Source organism: Plectropomus leopardus, chromosome 12, assembly GCF_026936395.1.
Source record: "Plectropomus leopardus strain MGB_pleo_1.0 chromosome 12, ASM2693639v1, whole genome shotgun sequence".
NCBI lineage: Eukaryota > Metazoa > Chordata > Actinopteri > Perciformes > Serranidae > Plectropomus > Plectropomus leopardus.
In genome coordinates this window covers 9,382,413-9,404,156 of record NC_142187.1, presented here as the reverse complement: position 1 = coordinate 9,404,156, position 21,744 = coordinate 9,382,413, and the positions used below count along the sequence as shown (strand labels likewise).

At 38.5% G+C, this 21,744-nt stretch overlaps 1 protein-coding gene and 1 pseudogene across 2 annotated transcripts in view; both read right to left on the bottom strand.

The window, feature by feature from the left end:
* The window catches only part of slco5a1b (solute carrier organic anion transporter family member 5A1b), a 259,950-nt gene that overhangs the window by 210,848 nt on the left and 27,358 nt on the right, over positions 1–21,744 (bottom strand). For both annotated transcript variants that reach the window (XM_042498012.2, XM_042498014.2), the window contains exon 3: positions 11,028–11,141. In XM_042498012.2, coding sequence (XP_042353946.2) covers positions 11,028–11,141 — 114 coding nt within the window. The remainder of the gene's footprint in view (positions 1–11,027; positions 11,142–21,744) is intronic.
* On the bottom strand, positions 5,830–8,261 carry LOC121951624 (tripartite motif-containing protein 16-like; annotated as a pseudogene).

Below are 21,744 nucleotides of genomic sequence, written 5' to 3'. Positions count from 1 at the left end.
AAAATGCAAATACAGCGAGGCAAAACGCCAAGTGAGAGTGAATCTAGGGTTGGCTTTTCTTTCACTTTGGCTGGTGAGCATGTTTACAAACAGTAAGCGACAATCCTGCAAAGTATACCTTTGGGGATAAATGCAAAGCAAGTTTTGAAAGTGGATACTTGGGACAATGCAGAGGCACAAGGTGGATGCAAATTTGCCCGGAGGAACATGAATTGAAGCAAAAGCGCTTTTGATTGAAAATGTTTGCATCAAAAATGTTAGCTTATTTCGAGGTTTTACAAGTCTGTGACAGGAGTTAAAGGAGAGAGGCTACAGATAAATAGGAAAAAGAAGTAAAGTTCTGAGTTTATTTTAAGTCTGTGCTACACAATGTAAGGACATGTCCAATAATCACCTCCTTTTAGCTCTGTTTTTGGTCCCCACCATTATGTCCAGCGACAAATATCTGGCTTTTTAGGTGCTAAATGTTCCTTTTTGTACACAAGTCAGTCTTGTCTGTGTCTGTCTGCTGCTTGCTGATGAGCAGCTGCCTGCTGCAGCTGAAAATGAAGCAATAAGAGTATTGCATCATGTCAGGTACCAGGTGGCCCAAAAAAAGTTAATTCACAAGTGTAAAAGCCAAGCAAAAAAGTAAAGAAATGGTTAACATCTTCATCTCTTCAACCTTCCCTATACAATGTCAATGTCAGTCTATTTTAGTGTTGGAGTTTGGTTTCATGGAAGCTGAGTCCTCCTGAACAAGACAAAACCACTACAGACATCTCATTATACTGTCGATCCAAAATAACACGTTTTCTAACAACTGCATCTACACTTCTGCACTAATTAAATCAGCTCGAGTTGTTACAGAACATTTCAGCACCCAGACACCTTCTTTAGACCCTGTGCAAAATGAATTACGACACCAACTGCCACGAATCAGGCACAAGACTCTCTTTAACAGCTGCGCAGCGTGTCAGGCCAGCTTTCGCCATCAAAGCGCCATAAAACGGAGCTTTTAATGGCAGCCATGGTGGCTGAGAAAACGGGCGTTAGCGGCGGGTGAACAGACGGCATCTGACACGACAGGTTAATAAACGCTGGAGCCCCTGCCAGGATATTCAGAGCGCTTCTCACACACTGAACCCACCAACGAAATGTGGGCAGGAGGCTGGCGGCCAGTTAAGGTAGACTGCAAAGGGTGCAAAGAGTGAGATGCTTCCACATCTGAACTGCTGACTTAATGAGGTGCGAAAGGGGTGAAGATGCAGGATGTATTGAAGGCTAAAGCTGGTTTTTATCCCAAAGGACCTAAAGAAAATGAGTTTCAGTTCCTAAATGGACAAAAAAATGCAGGTAAACAACCCAAAAAAGGTCAGAGGTCAAAGCATTCATACCTAGAAAAACCTTTTTTTTTAAAATGTTTTGGAAAAGTTCCAATTTGCTTTACATTCACTTTTATTTCTGGATACAGTACTTTCCTGGTCTTCCTTTTCCACATTTTGACTAAATTATGCTTGTGTGCTCGACAATCACCGACGGGTGCATTCACTAAGAGTCACAGTAATTACTACCGTGGGCAAAAACATAAGAGGCGCAGCCTTCCTCAGTTTAACGCTTGATTTATCAAGACCACTTATGCAAATCTAATTCCCAAAACTTGAAGCACAACCCATAGTCTCTGCAGTGTCAGTCAGCAAGGTGAGAGAGCAAACTGAGGCTTCGAGCAGGTAAAAGAGTCGTGACTAATCCCAACACCTCAACAACAAAACAAGTTGTTTGTCCTCTAATTCCAAAAGAAAACTCATATAAGCAGCTGCACAGTGGTGACGAGTGTTTGTGGCATGTCAGATATGTTTGTTTGTCTTTTTGTGTCTTGAAGTTTGCTTAAAATGCAGCAATTAAAATGACTGGTCAAAACAGCTCAAAGTACTGACAACCTCTGCCTGGAAATCTCACCACCTTCCAGCACAGCTCTGTGCGAAGGCAGCACCGCTGGTAGCTGCTGCTGGAGGGACGTCTTGACAGGTTGGATAAAAAGTTGAACCCCTTGGAGCAGAACTTTTAAATACAGGACATGACCGATCAGAATGTACAAAGTGTGTCCACTACCTCATTTGGGGGGGGGTTATAGTTTAAAAATTGTCTTTAGACTTTAGACTTTAATAGTTTAGTGGTGCTTTTGTTCTGGTGAAATATTTATACTAAGATTAATTGCCTATTGTTTTGTTTTGTTATGTTTTTTCATTTGTAGTTTAGGCATCAGTGTTTGTCTTTGTGTTATCCCTTTAATTTAAAAAAAGGGTCTGCTCAGCCAGTACACATGTTCAGTTTATATATATACATTTATTATATATCAGTATATGTTAAGTTATAATAGACTGAGCTAAGAGTAACCTACAATGCCTTTACTTATTTTCTGTCATATATAATTTTAATGTTGGATGTTTCTATAAAGGTGGCCAAAGTTTAACTGAGCAAAACCTCAGGCTTCACACTGTTCTGAATATTTCCAACTGCTACATGAAGCCACATGCTAACATTAGAGAAACATGTTATCTAGGTTGCAAATGTTGTTCATTTCTCCCCAATTTTGGATCATATTCCTACTGGAACATGTTATGTTATGAAGATTTTAGTTGAAAAGCTTTTATCTGTGATTTTCTAAAATAGAGAGACACCTGATAATATCAGAATACAACAGATCACTGCTTTAAAGACGCTCAAAGGTGGTATAAGGAGGTCAAGTAGGGTTTCATTGTTTTGTGCGAACTGAAGAGGAGCATCGTCGCTGTGGATTCATAGCAGCTCTGACTTTGGCTTTTTGAAATGGCTTCACACCTGCAGGGCTTTAGTTTGCTGTGAGTGTGGGAGGAGGCTCCTGTGTGTTTGTTAATGTATGTGTTTCTGTGTGTGTGTGTGTGTGTGTGTGTGTGTGGGCGGATGGAGGAGGGAGGGAACGCAATCCAACAGCTGTCCGAAAAATGCAAGCCATTAAAGACAGCGCTAACAGATATGCTCATTTTATGATTATTCCTTACAATTTGGATCTTATTTTGTGTAGTTTTGGCCATCAGAACAGTGCTATCCTCAAAAACTAACACTGTCAAAACGAGAAACACGAGCAGTCAGACAATTAGACAGGCTGGAAACAAACTTCAGATAAGCCACATTTTTTTGAAAAATAAAATAAAACTTCTAAATTATGGCCCAAACTACTAACCTTTTGACCAAATGAAATCAACCAAAGCTTAGTCAGCCAAGTCATGGAATTCATCATCATTCGAGTAAAGGCTAAACCAGTTAGTTAGTAATCTATTAGTTGATAGTAGTTGCCTCCTTACATGGACTTTCAGTCTTTATACTACTATACAATAATATACTACTTCCTTCATCTTCGTTTTTTTTTTTTTTTTTTTACACATTTTATATATGGTATATATTCTTACTGCTGTTCTTGCTTATGTATATCTTGTTGGTCATTGTTGTAGCTTTGCACTACTACTTAGATACTAGTTTAATACATTGCACTGTAGCATAAGGCAAAGTTTATATTTTAGACACTTTACACACTCAGCACATTATTAATATTATAATTTAAATATAAACTGATGAGAGCTACTTGTCTATTACTGTATTTCTTACATTCATATTTCTACACACCTACATACTCAATATATTATACATACTGTATTTTATATATCTAAATATTTACATACTGTGCTAAATGCTTACTCTTACTGTATTTCTATTTTTTTAAATATTTTATATTTTATATACTTATGCTGGTGCTTACTTCTACTTGCTATAATTCTCAATGCTGGCATCAGAGCAACTCACAATTTATGCGTCAGGATCAATAAAGTATTTCTGATTCTGGTTCTTTACTCCCGTTTGTGCATGTGATCGCAGCCTTTGCAATTACATAGGTTATATGCACAAATTTCTTACTCATGATTACATGGGTCATTGACAAATCTTTTGTTACTTTTAGTAGGTATACATATAAACAGTGCATTAGAACAGCCTGACAGTATGGAAAGAAAGAAAGAAAGAAAGAAAGAAAGAAAGAAAGAAAAAAGAAAAAAAGAAAGGGTTGATGAGGATATTTGCTTATGTGTGTGTTTATAATAGAAAAAAGATAAGGAGAGAGCAAACTGTGTTATCTTTTCGGTGGACTGGCAGGGCCTGAAATGCAGATGCTTCAGTGTCTTTAGAGTTTTGTCCTCCCTAATGGCTTCTGCAGACAGCCGGGGCCAAACATCTCATTTGCATAATTCATTTCACTTCAGAGCGCCTGACAAATGCCTCCAAACTCCTCGCTTCCCTGTGAAATCTGAATATTTCTCCAGCTCTCCTGCCGAGTGCCGTTTCGGCGAATTAAACCAGAGGAGCAGTTTTGTTGTCTTCTTTTTTTATTGTAGTTTTTTTTTTCTTTCTTTTGCAAAGGGAGGGGGTGGAGGAAGGGCACCAAAAAGAAAGATTGTGGGGGGGCAAGAGAGAAAACTGCTCACAAAGTAAGTGTTGTACTTTTTTGACACGATTCCGTCTTCAGCGCGTGCAGGCTCTGAAAGCTAAACTCTGGAGAGTAACAGACGGGTTTTTCCTGTCCTGTCGTTCAAAGCAAAGCAGCATGATGAAAGTGCATGAAATGCTCACAGATACCCAATGGGCTTTTAAACAGGTGTCTGCCTCCCTCTGGTGGTACATCTCAACAACTGCAGCACTACAAAAAAAGTACATTCAAAATCAAATAATATTTCACATTTATTTAAGACTTGATGCACATGCAGATTTACTCTGTATTTTTTCCTGTATTGTCCATGTACTGATACTGTACATTCATATCTACATGCAACCCACCTAGACTGATCTCTACAATCAATCTGTTTATATTGTTAACCAGATTTTGGCATTGTAAATATTGTAAATCGACTGGATTTGCACCTTATTGTTATTGTGTCTTCCCTTCCCTCTTTATTTTGCAACTGCTGCACACAATTTCCCTCAGGATAGATAAAATTCTATCGTATCTTGTCATTTCTTCCTAGATCAGCCCTTCTTTAGGATAAATGATGGTTTAATATTGAAGGTACGTAGAGGTATACAATAAGCCGTGAACAGTGCACAAGTGGGCAAAGGTTGTTACTAAAATAAAATACAGTTTCACCGCTCCAATTACTCTCTTCAAACCCGTAACCTGTTCAGTGAACTCATACTTAGCAGCTGAATATTGTTCAAACCGCCACAACTTTGGATACAGTACAATGTGAAACTGTCAGACAGGGTGGAAGAAATGATGGAATAAGACCATTTTAAGAAGTTAAAGGTCCAGTGTGTAGAATTTCTAACTATGTTTTCATTAGTTTGTAATGACTTAAAATATAGAATAGTGTTTCCGTTGAGCCGAAGAAGAAGAATGAGCCGTTTAATCTGCATACAAAGAGGGTCCTCTTCTACTGAGTGTGCGATGGTATTTCAGGTCAGACAACCAAACCAAACACTGGCTCTGGACAGACATTTGCATTTTTACTGTTTCGTTTCGACCACTATGAATCTCCTACATGCTAAGCACACACAAGCATACACACTGGACCTTTAAAAGACTGGAAAATAATTTCAAGTAAAAACTGGACAACTGTCACCTACCTAATAAAAAGATTTTAGATTGCATCAGTGATGCAGTTGTGCTTAGAGCAGCACAGGTGATGAGGCCAAGCTACAAATTTCTACCAAACAATTTGAAAATGTAGGATATTATGATGGAAATTTCACTAATTTCTGAGACTTTAAACAACAACAAAAAGATGAATTAATCAAGGGTCAGTTTTCAAATACTAACTGGTAGGCCTTGTTTAATCTCAGAATTTTATTTATATTATCAGACATACTATTGTTAAATCCTGTTACAAGACATTTGTTCACTATTTCCGTGTATATGTTCACTTCACCCACACAATAAATCAACTGAACACCCCTCCTCTTCCTTATGGATTAAGACAGAAATGACTACATTTACACTGCATTTACACTCTTAAAGGAAAGGGGATATTGTTATAGACGGCACAGCTAATTTTATAGCAGCACAATGTGAAGTGATATCGAGGCGTTAGGACATGCATGAAAAATACAACTAAGAAATCACACCACAGTTCATGCAAAAGCGAGTTTAGATGATCTGGATTGCAGATCGACTGCTGTAGTGATTTAATCAATATTGACGTCGCTTTAGTGAGCTGAAGAGCTGCATCGTTAACATAAGCAGTAATTGCCATCATGGCTGTGACTGCCACCCACACAAACTTAAACAGAGGACACAATGACGCCAACATGGCCTGAGTGACAGTTGATATCTGGGACGCTCAATGCATAAACACCAAATTAATTGGCTCTTAGCAACAAAGATTAAGACACATCACAACAAAAAGCTAAAAAGCTGAATCTATGCTAATGACACCTGTAAAAAAAATCACTTCAGCTCACACAACTCAGCATTGTCTCCATTAGAATAATGAAGAGCAAGTCCAGCATAGAGCGGCTGAGTGAATGTGGTCTGGACTCTGTGGAGGAGAGTCATGGTTTCATCCACACTGTAAAAGGACAGAATACCTGCTTTATGATCCAGGAAGACTCCTACTTTGCCGCCAATCTTACATTTAACTGGGACTGGAGTACTGATATTGTTATGTTTGAATTAAATATTGAGCAAGACAATATAACGCCCAAGACTTTTCATTGTGTCCAAATGTGCATTCATTGTAGGTCCCAAATCTCCTCATGTCCTTGTATGCAACAGCTATTGTAACAAGTGCGTCCCACTCCACCTCCCAATAGCAACGTCCAGTCAAGCTCTCTCTACTCAGGACCTGAAAATTCTGATTGAATGTAGCTGAGGACCGGCCATAAGTTAAATCAAAGATTGGCACAGTTGTTACTTTATGGTACCTTTTAGAAAATATCATCATGGGGTTTGCTGTATTTGGATCCAATGTGATTGGGCACGCATACTGTAAAAATTCCTCTCTGGTCCTCAGTTGTTGCGACAGTAAAGCATCCACTTCAGTCACTGTCCGAAAAATCTTTGGCAACTTCTCACACAGATCTTCCTGTAGTTTATCTCTGACATCTGACACAGCCGCTGTCACATCCTCGAAGTACTGCAAAGGACGGCTTTTGGTGCCGGGCAACTCTGTAGATTCACTGAGTTGTGAGAGAGAGGAGTAATTTTGTAGGAACTTGTTGTGATCCTCTGTGTGTGAGAGCTGCTTCAGTCCTTCATCTTTCCTCTTCAGCTCAGTGATCTCCTGCTGCAGCTTCTCCTGAAGCTCTTTGACTCGACTCACTTCACTTTTCTGCTGAGATCTGACCTGCTGCTTTACATCAGAGCCTTTTTTCTGAATGAAACAGATCAGCTCAGTACAGATCTTCTCAATGTCCTCCACTGCTTTATTAGCAGAGCGGTTGATGGCCTCCACCTCCGGCTGAAGCAGCTTCATGACTTTTTTAAAGTCATGAATTCTTTGCTGGATTTTTTGTCGACTCACTCCAAGCTCTTTCTGCCTCTCAGTCCTCTCTGCTGCAGCTGAGACTGTGTCGTGGCCTTTATGTTCATCCACAGAGCAGAGATAACAGATACATTGCTGATCAGTGCGGCAGAACATCTTCATCACCTCGTCATGACGAGAGCAGATGTTCTCCTGGAGCTTCTTGCAGGGCTCCACCAGCTTGTGTTTCTTTAACTGAGCTACATCGTAATGAGGCTGGAGGTGTTTCTCACAGTAAGAGACGAGGCACACCAGACAGGACTTGAGAGCTTTCAGTTTTCTCCCAGTGCAGACATCACAGGCCACATCTTCAGGTCCAGCATAGCGGTGATCAGCAGGAGCAGCTTGGAGTCCAGTCTTCTTCAGTTCCTCCACTAAATCTGCCAACATGGTGTTTTTCAGCAGGACAGGCCTCGGTGTGAAGCTCTGCCTGCACTGAGGGCAGCTGTACTTTTTCCTCTCATCCTCTCCATCCCAGAAGCTTTGAATACAGTTCATGCAGTAGCTGTGTCCACAGGGAGTAGTCACCGGATCCTTCAGCAGGTCCAGACAGATGGAACAAGAGAATTTTTCAGGGTTAAGCTGAATTCCTTGCTGTGCCATTTCACCTCACCGTCATCAAATGCTTCAAAGTTTTACTTCCGCACAACAGAAACAGATTCAAACAGCACTAACTTTTGTCCTTTATGTTTACTCCCTGATATGCTGTGAATGAGGCTTATTGCATAACCATGTTGGTTACACCCATCTGCAAAGTCTCATATCTGTGAAGGGGAGGGAACAAAGTGTGCTGAGAAGAGGGAGGAGTTTTGAGGCTATGGCTCATTTCAGGAAGAGGAGAGTGTTAGAGTGGAAATGTTCCAAAGTCCATCGCAGACTTTTCCAATGAATTTGCAGAGCTTCACCCCACTGTGAAAACAGAGTGCTTGAGGGCTATGGAGTCAGATCAGTCTGCAAACAGAAAGATTTACAAATGTGTTTCAGGATTTATATGTAAATGATTCTCTCCACATAAGTGCTTTTCGATGCACACATGATACCTAAAAAGGTGATAGAGGCATGGTTGGATTTAATGTTAAAACTGATTGCTATAAATGCTAGTTTAAGAGGTCACATCAATAATTAACTAACAACACCAAAAGTTATCACTTACCTGTGAAAGACAGCTACCAGACTCAATGTTCAGGTCGACTTGCAGGTAGATGTAATTCCACAGATATAAACAGTAAATGCCACATTCAGGCACATAAAATGCGACTCTAATGCCACCATCTTGCAGAGGTGGTGGGGATTCCCATCCCTAATATTGTGTGTTATGTATATATCTATGAATGTAATGTCACATGATCACATTAAATAATACCATTGAATCTACACTTAGCATTTGTAGCAATCAGTTTTAACATTTCATCGAACCACACTTCTATCATGTCTATCTTTTTAGGTACATTGTACATTGTCTATTCAAGATTTCTTGATCTTAATCTACTGGCCAGAAATTGTTTTTTCAGAACATTATTTACCCCTGGATATAAAATTTGATCACTTTTTCATTTCCTCCTATTAGACACATATGTAAAACTTTCTTGTTTGTTCTTGAATTAGTGCCCAAAATATATTTTTTGATGTCACAGTGACCTTGACTTTTGACCTTCAACGACTAAATTCATCATAGAACATTCACTCCAAGTGGACATTTGTGTCCGACTGAAAAGAATTCCTTTAAGGTAGTGTTGAGATATTCACGAAAATGAGACGGATGCAAAGTTAGTGACCTTGACCTTTGACTACCAAAATCTACTGAGTTCATCTTTGTGTCCAAGTGGACACTACATAAAGGTACCACAAAAGGAAAAGAAGAAAAAACCCAACCCTTTGACATGGTTTACCTTGTTAGCACTGCCGTCTCTTCATAATCTCACAGACTACAGTCAGCTACAATAAACACACACTCTCAAGCATGTGATCCTGTAGTGACTGTCAACAACTGTTCAGTTGTGACCAATTCACACAAGCCTCACAACAACATTATAGATGTGTTCGCCTTTAAATAAATACATGTAATCCCGGGATGCTCAACCTACTGGCACTGGAAGGGTGAGGGACATCAGACTATACAGCACCAACTGTGTGCCGGCCGTCATCAGGTTAGGTTAACAAATGGCTAGGCCACTACCAAACACAGTGTAGTGTAGTGTAGTGTAGTGTAGTGTAGTGTAGTGTAGTGTGGTGTAGTGTATTATAGTATAGTATAGCATAGTATAGTGGGGTATAGCATAGTATAAAATAATATAGTAATATAGTATAGTACAGTATAGTATAGTGTAGTGCCATGCAGTGCAATTCAGCACAGCACAGCACAGCACAGCACAGCACAGCACAGCACAGCACAGCACAGCACAGCACAGTATAGTATAGTATAGAATAAAATAATAAAGTAGTGCAGTGTAGTGTAGTGTAGTGTGGTAGTGTGGTATAGTATAGTATAGTATAGTATAGTATAGTATAGTATAGTATAGTATAGTATAGTATAGTATAGTATAGTATAGTATAGTATAGTACAGTATAGCATAGTACGGTATAGCATAGTATAAAATGATAAAGTAGTATAGTATATTATATGATATTTTATCTATTATATCATATTATAGTGTAGTATCATATAGTGTTATACAGAATAGCATAGCACAGCACAGCACAATACAGTATAGTATAGTAAAGTTTTTATGTAAATTATGTCCTGTTTCTCTTCCTCTTACCCTCACTTGGTTTTGATGCCCAGAGTGACACAAATATCACATTTGAAACAGAGGTACATATTTGAAATTGCATTTCTGTGGCTCCTATCAAAAAGAAATGTATCTAGTATTTCTATTGAGTACACGAATACATGTACCAGCCCCAAGCTCTTTTACTAATCTTTACTATTGCCTTTTTTTTTACTGACAGTTTGATTTTCAACACCGTACAGACATTCCTCTTTCTACTAAAATAATATAGCGATGTTGTACTGAGCAGCTGATATGTTATGTTTACATGTTCAAAATAAAAATATTGATTCATTCACAGACATGGCAATTGGGGATAACATTGCAGCATGACTGTAGTGCCACACACGTCATCATCTGCCGAAGACCCCAGTGAAATTTCAGGAAGGTAATAAGATATTAAAAAATAGATATCCCAGTGAATTTGCTGATGACTCAGTTCTTAGAAAAACAAAACAAAAACATTAGTAGTGCCAAAGATGCTCTGGAAAAAAATGCACTTACTATTTAGATCTCACCTTTGTTCATACAAAGGTTGAATGCACTTATTTAAAGTTGCTTCAGACAAAAGTTCCCGATGAATGTGATGTAATTTTCTATAAAATGTGTAAGCCAGACATATAAGTTGCATATCAGCTGCATTTGAACAGAATTTGAAGGACACACAGTTTACAAACAATGCTCTCACGTGTGTTACCCTTTGAGCACTTGTGTATGTGTGCGCGTGTGTGTGTACCTCTGTTTGAGAGCTTCTCCAGCAGTGTCCTGAAGTGTTGCACTACAGACGGGGAGACATCATAGGTGTAAACCTCCTTCACTGGAACAGGGTGACACCTCCCAAACATGCCATCTATCAACACACAAACAAATGCTTTAATTAGAAAATCAAAACTCACTTTTAGATTTTGCATTTTAAACAAGGAACTTTCTTTGATGTACAGTTTTTTTTCTAACTGACTCTACTTACAATTGTGAATGAGGAATTTGTTTTGGTAGGTGGGTGTTTGGTAATGACGCCCAGCTGTTTAAGGAAAGAGAAAGCTGGCAGTCAAAATAACATATTAATAGTCACTAACAGCCACACAGTAATGCTCTACATGATCTCATCAGTATTTCTGCACGGAAACATTTGCACGTTATTAAATTCATTTGATTAGAATTGTTGCAATGAAAGGATTTGTTCATTAAGGCATTGGCACTGCATCAAGGTGTAATTGGGTGAACTCTGACGTGCAAATCTGCATAATCAATTAATAACAAACTAAATTAACCCTTCTGACCTCTGAGAGAGTGGTCACACTGAGGAGTGCAACACTTTCTCCTGTTAAAATTGCAGTGGGAAAGTCTTGTGGTGTGGTTTGCAAGGAGACACTGGGCCTCATGCAGCAACATTCTCTTAAATTCCTCTTATATTTTCAATTCATTTTGTGGTCAGAGAAAATAAAAGAGAAGTCAACTCCGCTATTACCCAGGTGTTCTCCAAGCTGAATCCCACTTCAGTCGCCTGTTAGAATGGTAAATACCCGCTAAACACTATATAAGGGCAGATTTTGTGCTGTGTGCAAAGACTGGAAGAAAAGGCACCAAAAAAAAAAAAGAAGAAGGGAACTTTTGCAATGAAAATCCCATCCACCTACTGCTGAATAAACTTAAAGTCAATTTGATCTCAGGGAAATATATTGGAGTTCTAAAAATAAAAGCATACAAGCAAAAAGGTTTAAATAAATTCAATAACTCAAAATAATTGCAATTATTAAAAGGAAAAGGAGCGGTCCTCATACATACAGTATATGAGAAGCTGGTACCATGAAATATTTTTTTGCATAAAAAAAAAATAACTTACACAATTATAAAAATAGTTGCCAATTCATTTTTTTAGTGAATTGTTTTAGCAACACTTGTATATTTTCATATGGCTTGTATGCAAAAATCTTTATTTGTAAAGCACTTATCTAATAATAACAGCAGTGGAGTAAAGCATATTTAAGTAAAGCGTATTTCAATTTGGATTTGTTGTATTATTTTTATCTATATTTTCACTATTTTCTTTAAAAAACTGTCCAACTTCAGACACAGTCAGAGTCAACTCTCCCTGGACTCATTCATCATTTCATTACTAAACATAGAACCCATGACACACAAGTGTGACTTTTCACTTAGTTGTACTTCCTTCTAAAAGCCACACAGTGGGCAGTGTTGATGTGAGCTGTGGGAGAGGCCGGCGGGGGGCTGTCTCAGAAAACGAAGCCGGGGGTTGAGAAAACGTCTCGAAAGATGAGTCGAAGGGAGAGAAATAAACATAATTATTATGCTCACCCCTACCTGTTGAACAACAGTCGTAAAGAAAGAGAGCTCATGTGCTGCACTAACTTTTTTTTTGCTGTGTAGGCTATTCAACAGGACAGTTTTTCCCATCTTTATTCAAACAGCAGCTGTACATTATTGTTTCATTTTTCCATGATGGTGCTGTGCGTTTGTATCTGCACGTACAGCACAAGAGTGGTCAAACAGCCCAGCCTCCTCCGGCCCTTTTCACAGCCGTTTATTCTGAAGGGAGCGTCCACCTAAACAGTGGTATTCGCATCACATCTGCCTGCAGTCTTAGACAGCTCGATCAATACCTGGAGTTGTTTTAGTGGTAGTGGCAGCATTTATTGATCTACAGTAGTCAGTGGCGAGAATGAAACTCTGAGCACTGTGATTGATGATTCTGAAAACATGCTGCATCACATACAAAGAAACAATTCTCTTTTGTTTTGTCTCTCCATAAGAAGAATCCTCCCACTAGATGAGACAAAGTCGAGATACCAACAACAAACTGTGTCAGTTATACTCCAAATTTCTCTCTAAAATGTCAGGTTTTTTTCCATGTACCAATTTCTTTACACCCAATATCAAAAACTGTATCTATTAACGAGAGGTAAAGGGTATCTATCTATCTATCTATCTATCTATCTATCTATCTATCTATCTATCTATCTATCTATCTATCTCTTGTGTGTGTAGATTAGTGACTGAAAAAGTGGGAAAATAGAGCCCAGCTTCAAAAATACCAAATGTACCCTTTAGGAAACTGATCTTTACCAGATGCTTATCCCCAAAACACAAACAATTAAATTCTAGCACTATTATGCAAAGATATAAACCTATATTTTCTTCGATCTCTTCACTCAGAAGCGTTTTTTTTTCACATCAGTAATAAGGAAAAAGAGGCAGTATTTTTGGTGTAAGTAGTCAGAATTATTGTGCGTCCCAGGTATTAATTGGCCAACCTTGTCTCCTATAAATCATGTTTCCATATTTCTAAAAAGTTTTACCAGTGCTTGCCTCTCACTGCGTATCTACATGTAAAGGTGTGCTCATGCATGTAACGGGACAGTGTGCACGTTGAATTACAACACTTGCAAACAGTAATTCCGGCCTGTTGTCTATAAATAGCCTCTGCGTCACTGTGGCCGTCTCAATCAAATTGCAAGCTCCATTTACCAGGCAGCTAAGGACGACCAGCGGCTGGTTGGCACTGCCGTAATTACTCTCAAATCTTTCACTGAGTGCATTTCTGTTGTTTACAATGAGATGGAAGAGTGAGATGTACTGTGGGTGTGCGAGGAAGACTGTGAGAAGTGAGGAAGACCAGAGAGAGACTTCAAGAGAAGTGGGCCTGGATTTTTGCAAATTGTAATACTGTATATCGGATCTGGTAATTGCCAAATTTACACACACTTCCTCAATATCACAAAAGTTTAATGCACGCCTCAAGCTGTATCACTTATGTGAAAAAAAAAAAGATTAAGGGTATGGTCAATGCCGCCAGGCCATGATATAATAAAATACCTCATAAAAACAGTAACAAGTGGCTTTGGACTTCCTTAAATATAGAAACTTCCCCCATGTTTGACATTACCGACACACTGTTTAATTGGCTACTTTTGTTTCGTTGTTTCCTTAATTTTACGTTTGCACAAAACCTTTTCATATAGAAACGTAATAAGAGGAAGACAAAGTAATAAGGAGACCAAAAACCAAATGTGTCCATTTGATGTCCTCTCAATCCTGCAATGCAAAGGATAATCATTACAAGTCTCTTCCTTCACTTAATGCGCTTACATTTCTGTATTTTCCAGGAACTTTTATCTGAATCATTCCTTAGAAATAAATCCATCTAAAGCTACAGTAGACCAGGACTAAAATGAGATTTTTCTGACACTGAGACATTAAAAGTGTGACTGCTTTGTGTTGCACTCTGCTGAAATGCCTTAGTTAGATTTTGAGCTAAAATTTCTTCTTCTGGCCACTGGATTATGCCTTCCACCATAATAACGTTATCGACTTATATATGGATATATGTCGATATATACGGACATGACCGCACTCACTTTTGCTGACCTCGATGTTGCCCATTATGTTTGCATGAGTGTTTGTTTTCCGTTAGCATGTCACAATCATTTTAGCCAACATGATGCCAGAATAAACAGCAGCGTTTACCCAGCCATTATAAGACTTCAGCAAAGCAGTTCTCCCTTGTTTTTTCCCCATCTGGCCTCGCCTACTTGTGCGAGTCCACAGAAAAACAAAACAACAATTCAGATGCAACACAGTGAGGCTTACTGGTAGTCGTATTTTGACCCTCCAACAACTTTATTCTCCACTCTGTAAATCCTGCTCTTAGACCATCCATTCCCAGGAGCCGACTGCAGCACACTGGCCATAGGTAACTTTGCTAAGTTTGTCTTTATGTTGCACGAGACAGAGACAGATCAGTTTTTTGTTTGTTTTTTGGCTGCATAAGAATTACTAAGATTATATTAATACTTTCTTGCATTGACTTACAACAAGTATTATTTTTTAAAACATAAAAAGCTAAATATGTCTCGTATTTCAATTCTAATGTCTGAGTACATTTAAGAATTAAAAGTTCAAATTTAAAGAGGCTTTTTTGGCATCACCATATTGAAACAGTAGTGCCAGAAAGTTCATTGCTCTTTGAAACGGTGCACTGGCATTACCATGCTATTATAATATCATCATATCTGTGGCATAAAATGCTCTTAAAATGGCCATTATATTGTTCATGCCAGTCATTGCTGGGAAAAAATATTGTACAGCAAAAGTGAATTGAAGTGAGTGGGGAAAACACTTAAATTTTCTCTGATGAGTGTCTCAGTTTACATGGTGGTCCACTAAGGTTGCACCGATCAAACGTTTTTTTCTCCCAGTAAAGAGTCTCACACCTCAAACTTCAGGATCTGGTCATACCAATTCCTGGTTCAATACCAGCGCTGTCTTTACCCAAAATGAGAAAACTGTTTGCCTGTGCAAACAACCAAAAAGCTGAGTCATTTGTGTCTCTGTCAGTCTGGGTGTCTTTGTATTATTAGATTTTTTAAAGTTATTTATTTTGCATTCAGCTGTATTTAATTGTGGATTTGCCACGTCTGACCGAAACCCGATCCACTTGACAAGGTCGGTAACGGATCGGTGCATCCTTATTTTCCACATGGCATAACACACCCGTTGCTGAAACATGGATTTTCTCCAGTAGGAGACAAACACTGAAAAAACCTCTAGCTCAGCTTCAGCAGAACAATATTTTCTTCTAGTTTAAAGTCATGAAGCAATCTTACACATTTACCTCAAAATCTGGTGCCTCAAAGTGAAATGTAAATGACGATGACTTATTGATGCTAAAACAAGTGCAAAAAAACAAGATTCTGAGAAGAGCTCTGCACCATGGGCCTTTCTGTCTCTTTCAGCTCTGATCTCATTTAACACAATTTCTGTGTCTCCCAGAAGGAACATCTTGAATTATCTTTCATAATTATACTCATGCATATCTAAGGCTCTGCAATTCATCCCAGTTCACTACCAGAGGGTAGTAACTCAGAGCCAGACATGACTTCCTGTGATTTATGGTCCAGATTAGAGCAGAATGAGGATTCACGGGGCCATTCTCAGAAGCGCTGTGTATTGAGATGGAGGAGATCGACCAGCAATGCTGACCAGATGTTGATCCCGGCTGCCACAGCTTAAATATAGCCGTCATTTAATTAAAATATGAAAACAAACTTCTGAGAAACTTCCATCTAACAGATTTTTTCACATCACTAGGACGGACATTTGCCCTGCCCCTGCCTGCAGCTTCATTAAAAGTATTCATTATTCATTTCAAATGCTATTATTTCAACAACATTCTGAAACGAATGAATTAGTTCATCTAGATGTTGAGTGTCTGCTGCACCTGCTGTATCATGAGCCTTACGGATGATTCAGAGTACACAAATATGACTGATAAAAACAGAAGTTTCAATGGCAAGTGTATTTTGAGTGTTTACTAAAGCTGAAAATATGTAATTAATTTTGACATTGCTGCACATTATTTCCTTTTTTTTTTTGCAAAACGGGGATCATAAATCAACACTGAATGCTGAATTAATAGAGTTAAAATAAGGTCGGGTCACAAGGATAATATTTCAATATTTTCATCACTTAGTTAATGAAATTAAACAAAAAAATGAATTTGTTGAAATTCTATTCAGTTGAATCCCTTTTGGACACAGTGTTGTAATGCATGTCTGGACTGCACTGACTGAGAGCAGCCAACTGACTCCTGCTAATGAACTGGATTAAGACATCTTAATGGATCTGTTGCCTCTGGGGACCTGCACAAGTCCATCATCCCTCACAGACTGCACTCCCACAAGATCAATGGCATCTGGCATCGCTTGGCAGGGCCTGCGCTGCTTCGACTGGCTAGAAAGTTATAGGGTTTCCTTCATAAGTGTCAAGAAGTGGCTGTGGCTTTCATGGTTGTAATCGTGCTAGCGATGCTCATGAATTATAAGCTGCCCATGCTGCTGCATATGCATAAAGTGCTCCGTGTGTGTTGAAAGTGAATGAGTGGGAGAGCATGAAGTGTGAGAGATGTATTAAGTAGTTTTTGTGGGATGGCAGTTCATTTTATATTTAAATATGCAGACGTCAAGCAGCATCCTCCAGGGCTCAAAAATGAAGCCAAAGCGAAGCTACATTAAAACTGCAATTCCTTGAATGACCACTTGAGGTCGACTCAAGGAATAAGTCAATACCAATAAACCCCCCTTTTTAAAAAGATCAACTTTACAGCAGAAATAAAAACACATTTACAGCCTGGTACAAAAAAACTGTTTGGGCTTATTTGAAAATTTATGACAGCCATGTGGAGAGTGACTTTTTATATAACTTTGAGTGACAGGTGAGTATTGTCCATTGGACAAGTGGCCACCATCGTGACAACACTGGTTAGGCAACGTTAAAATTACATAACCCCAAATTCACAGAGCCATCATAAGTCTGGCTGGAGCCGTAGCTGTAACTATTTCTGCTTGATTTTGGTTATTTAAAGTTAATTATAACATTTTGGTGGCCTAAAAAAAATTGTTCAGCGTTCCGTTGTAGCAAAAGATCCTATAAGGAGTTAAATGTTCATCTTTACTAGTAAGTACATTTTGTTTCAATGGTTTGAAGCCTGTTTTTCATGTAGTAAAATTTGCATTAGCATGGCTGCAATTAAACATAGACGATAAATGCACCTTGCTACCCAAGCTAGCAGCTAGCATTAGGTTATCTCTGCCCCTTTTTCAAATATGGTCAGTTTTGTCACAAAAAAATCCAAGATGTAAAAAGGCCAAAATGCAAAACATAAGGCTTTAAACCAATGTGTGGCTGTGTCCATTATTTTGATACAGTCTATGGATGAACTGTGTTTGATGGGTGCTTTAACTGCCAGAGACTGACCTGGATGAAGGTCAAATAAAACTGAAAAAAACTGAAAGCCAGTCAATTAATCTCCAAGTTGCTCAAAAGAAACTGTGATCAGCAACTATTCTGGTAATCCAATATCCTTGTTTTTTTGTTTTTGTTTTTGTTTTTTTTTTTAGGTAAAATGACAAGCATTTTTTAAAATCATGAAAAATATCAATTTAAAGTTTAAAAAAAATGTTTTCAAAAATACATACATAAAAACAACAACAAAACAAGCAACAACTTTACTTTGCAAAATACCCTTAGCTGATATTTTGTTCCAGAACTAAAAAGCAGTCAGGAAATGACTCAGCACCTGGCTAAGTAATCACTGAGTCAGTGGTACTGATCAATAATCCATCAGCTCCCTGCATATACACTATGGTAATTTTATGGGATGTGGCAGTTCCCCTTTTAGTGATTTGGAACAATCTGTAAGAGGACTACTGTAAATATGGGCATGTCTACACTGTGATTATCCATTCAAATTTGGCCCTTTTTTCAGCTGATCAGCTGCTGAAACGCTGCCCTTTATATGATCATGTCATGAATTATGGGCTGCTTGTCTTTGCTTTTTTTATTCTAGTCTAAAGTTTGAACAAGTATCTTCCCTTCATTTCTTTTTTTAATGCAATGGGAGTATAGTGAATTTGCAGGGATTTCTGATAAAGAACTGTCAAACCACACACTTTTAATCAACAACACCACTTACACTCCCCAATTAGTCTAAACAAAGAGTCCACGGCAAATATGGTGATGACTGATTCAAATACACTCAGGCTTCTATTCAGTCTGCTCTCAGACCACACCTTCCATCTTTGTTGTGCGTCTTGAGAGGAAGAACTTAAACTAAGCCTTTTCATCAGTTTTTCATTTGATCTACAGTTTAAGAAAATATTTTATTTTGAAGCATTCAGAATATGTCATGCGTGATGTCTATACTGTGCTAACTCGCATTTATTGAACACAGTAACATTAATATTCTGACAATATTTAGTTTTATTTTACATCAAAAGGCCAGTCTTTTTTTAATGTATAGTTTGCTTAGTCACAATTTCGCTGAAACATGCCAACATACTAAAAACATGGATTCAAGGATAATTTAGTCACATTCTATAACACAGATCTATGGTTTAGGTACACGTCTGTACAGGTTAAATACCAGCTTTATGTGTTTGGCATAAATTCGGCTCAAGATAGTAGTGCACATTTTCATGGTCATGCATTGAGCACCTGGCGTTTAGTCGACTGCCTCATTCACAAGGCGAAGCATAATGAGAGCTCATGTATGGAAGCGGGAATGCACTCTCTAAAAAGACCTTTAGCTTTTTAAGAACATTAAGAGCTGCAGTGGCATAAGTTAGCTAAAGTCAAGGCTTCAAACCTCAAAGACTCCCAAGATCAGCAGAGTCTTTTTCTGCACAATTACGGTGTCTCTCGCTCATTTGCTCAGCTATGACAGAAGTTAGCTCATGCTAATTATTCAGTTTATCTTCTGCTGTTTGCACTGCAAACTGTAAATGTAAAATACATGCCACTACTTATTTACCAGAAAAGTTCTTACAGCAAACCTACAGAAACGCAACAGTTTTAAAAGCTATCAACATCTGCAAAAAGGTTCAAACATAAGTGACAATGGGGGACATTACTGAAAAGACAAAGTCACAGAGTAATAATTCCATGCTAACAAATCAACAATATGCAGACTGGTCTTTAAATCTAGACTTTGAGAAGATATTTTCAGCCCCGGTTGCCCTTGCCATGGGGCACTGTGACATGTTCTGGAGACAGCATGCAACAGGGCGCAGATGGGTAATGGGCCAGTTTAGCCCTGCTCCTCTCGCGCCTGTTGCCATGGCGATTTCCATCGAGAGCTTTTTGTCCCTCGCAGCTAATCAAGGGGAAGCAGTGTATGGGGGCTGAAACAGAGCACCCTCCTTTGTGACTCTTGTTGTGTTGTCAGGGATTGGCATGTTAAAACCCCATTTCGGATTGAAGCGAACACAATGAAAGACGCTAGAAATTTTTTATGAAGAACTGTGACTAACACATATTTCATGAGTTATATAGATTTAGTTTAATATAAGGTTTGTAGTTGATGGGTTTTAAAGGTGCAATCAGCAATATTTTACTGTCTCTTTGCACAAAATAATTAGATGTTTTGTTGTTTTCAGCCACCAATTTGTCACTCTACAATAAAGATGCCTGACTTCCTCCTCTGCTCCAATTATTATGAAAATGGCCACTGAGGGCTTTGTGACGTCATCATAAACACATTGTTTGGGGGGGGCGGGCACTTGATAAACCTACTGATGCTGTTGTTTTATTTGGAGGACATCTCATATCATGTTTTGGCACCTTCAAAGCAGCCTGACAGTCTAACAGCATATTAAATTCTTGAAAACATTATTACCAAATTATGTGTAAGGGTCTGACAGAAATAGTCAATTTGCTTTAAATCAGGTGGATTATCTCAATGTCATAATTTCAGATCCACATATTAGCAGGTTTGCAGAATCCATGTCAGTATAACATTCTCGTGTAATCCTCTTTGTGAGAGGTGCCCCTGGTCTTTTGATTTAATGTAAAATCATAGTCATAATGTTTTATACCCTCCGTATATAGCACAGGAGTAATAACGCTTATCCACAGTACACAATTCAATTCAGCTCTCCGCTTGCTGAGTTAACTAATGCCAATTAAAGCGTAACTGGAGGCCATACTCTCTGCTGGAAATGAGTGTTTCCATGCTGAGCAAGCCTCTTCTCGATGAGCTCCATTACAGCTCTGACAGTAAAGCCGAGGGACCCAATCAACACCTGGTGGGCAACAGCGGCTCCATGGTGGAGCAGAAGATGGAAGACGTGCCCCTACAGGACTATTAGCTATATGTTCAGAGAGAAATCTTATTACTCAAATATATATATTTCAGGAAGTGATTTTTCACATTACAAACAAAACAACAACACTTTCACAGTTGTGCCCATACTGTTTGTGGTCGTACTGTGTGTGAAGATGATTTATATATAAACAGCATGGAGATTCTTAATTTTTAGTGAACAGCGTATTTAACCAGTTATGTGGTCAAATATTTGCCTATATGTTTACACGTTCAGACCAGTGCAAACAAAGACATTTTCAATTATTTGAATGCTAAATGTTCCAATGTTTTCACAAGGAGGAAGCAAAGATTAGATAAATAAAAAGCTAGAAGGCCATCTTGAAATATCGCATTCACAAGAATGAGACTAATGCAAGGTCACCATGACCTTGACCTCTGACCACCAGATTTTAATCAGTTCATTAATTAGTCCAAGTGGATGTTTGTGCCAAATTTGAAGGAGTTTTCTCAAGGCATTCTGGAAACATTGTGTTCATGAGAAAGGGAGAGATGGACAACCCAACCAATAGTGCCTCCAGCTCCAGCTATTGCCAGCATTGAGGCATAAAACCACAAACTCACGTAGCACTCCTGATAAATCTTGTGAACCCTTGGATGAGAGCCACTGTAGTGGTACATTGTACATTGACAAACTTAGTGATAAGTGCTAAAGAAGTGTTTATGTGGTAAACGCAAGATATTTCCGCCTTTCTTAGCCCATTTTTAAGTCAATACACGTTCCTTTTGCATTTAGATTTTTTGAAAAAGTAAAACCTTAAAATTGAATTTAATC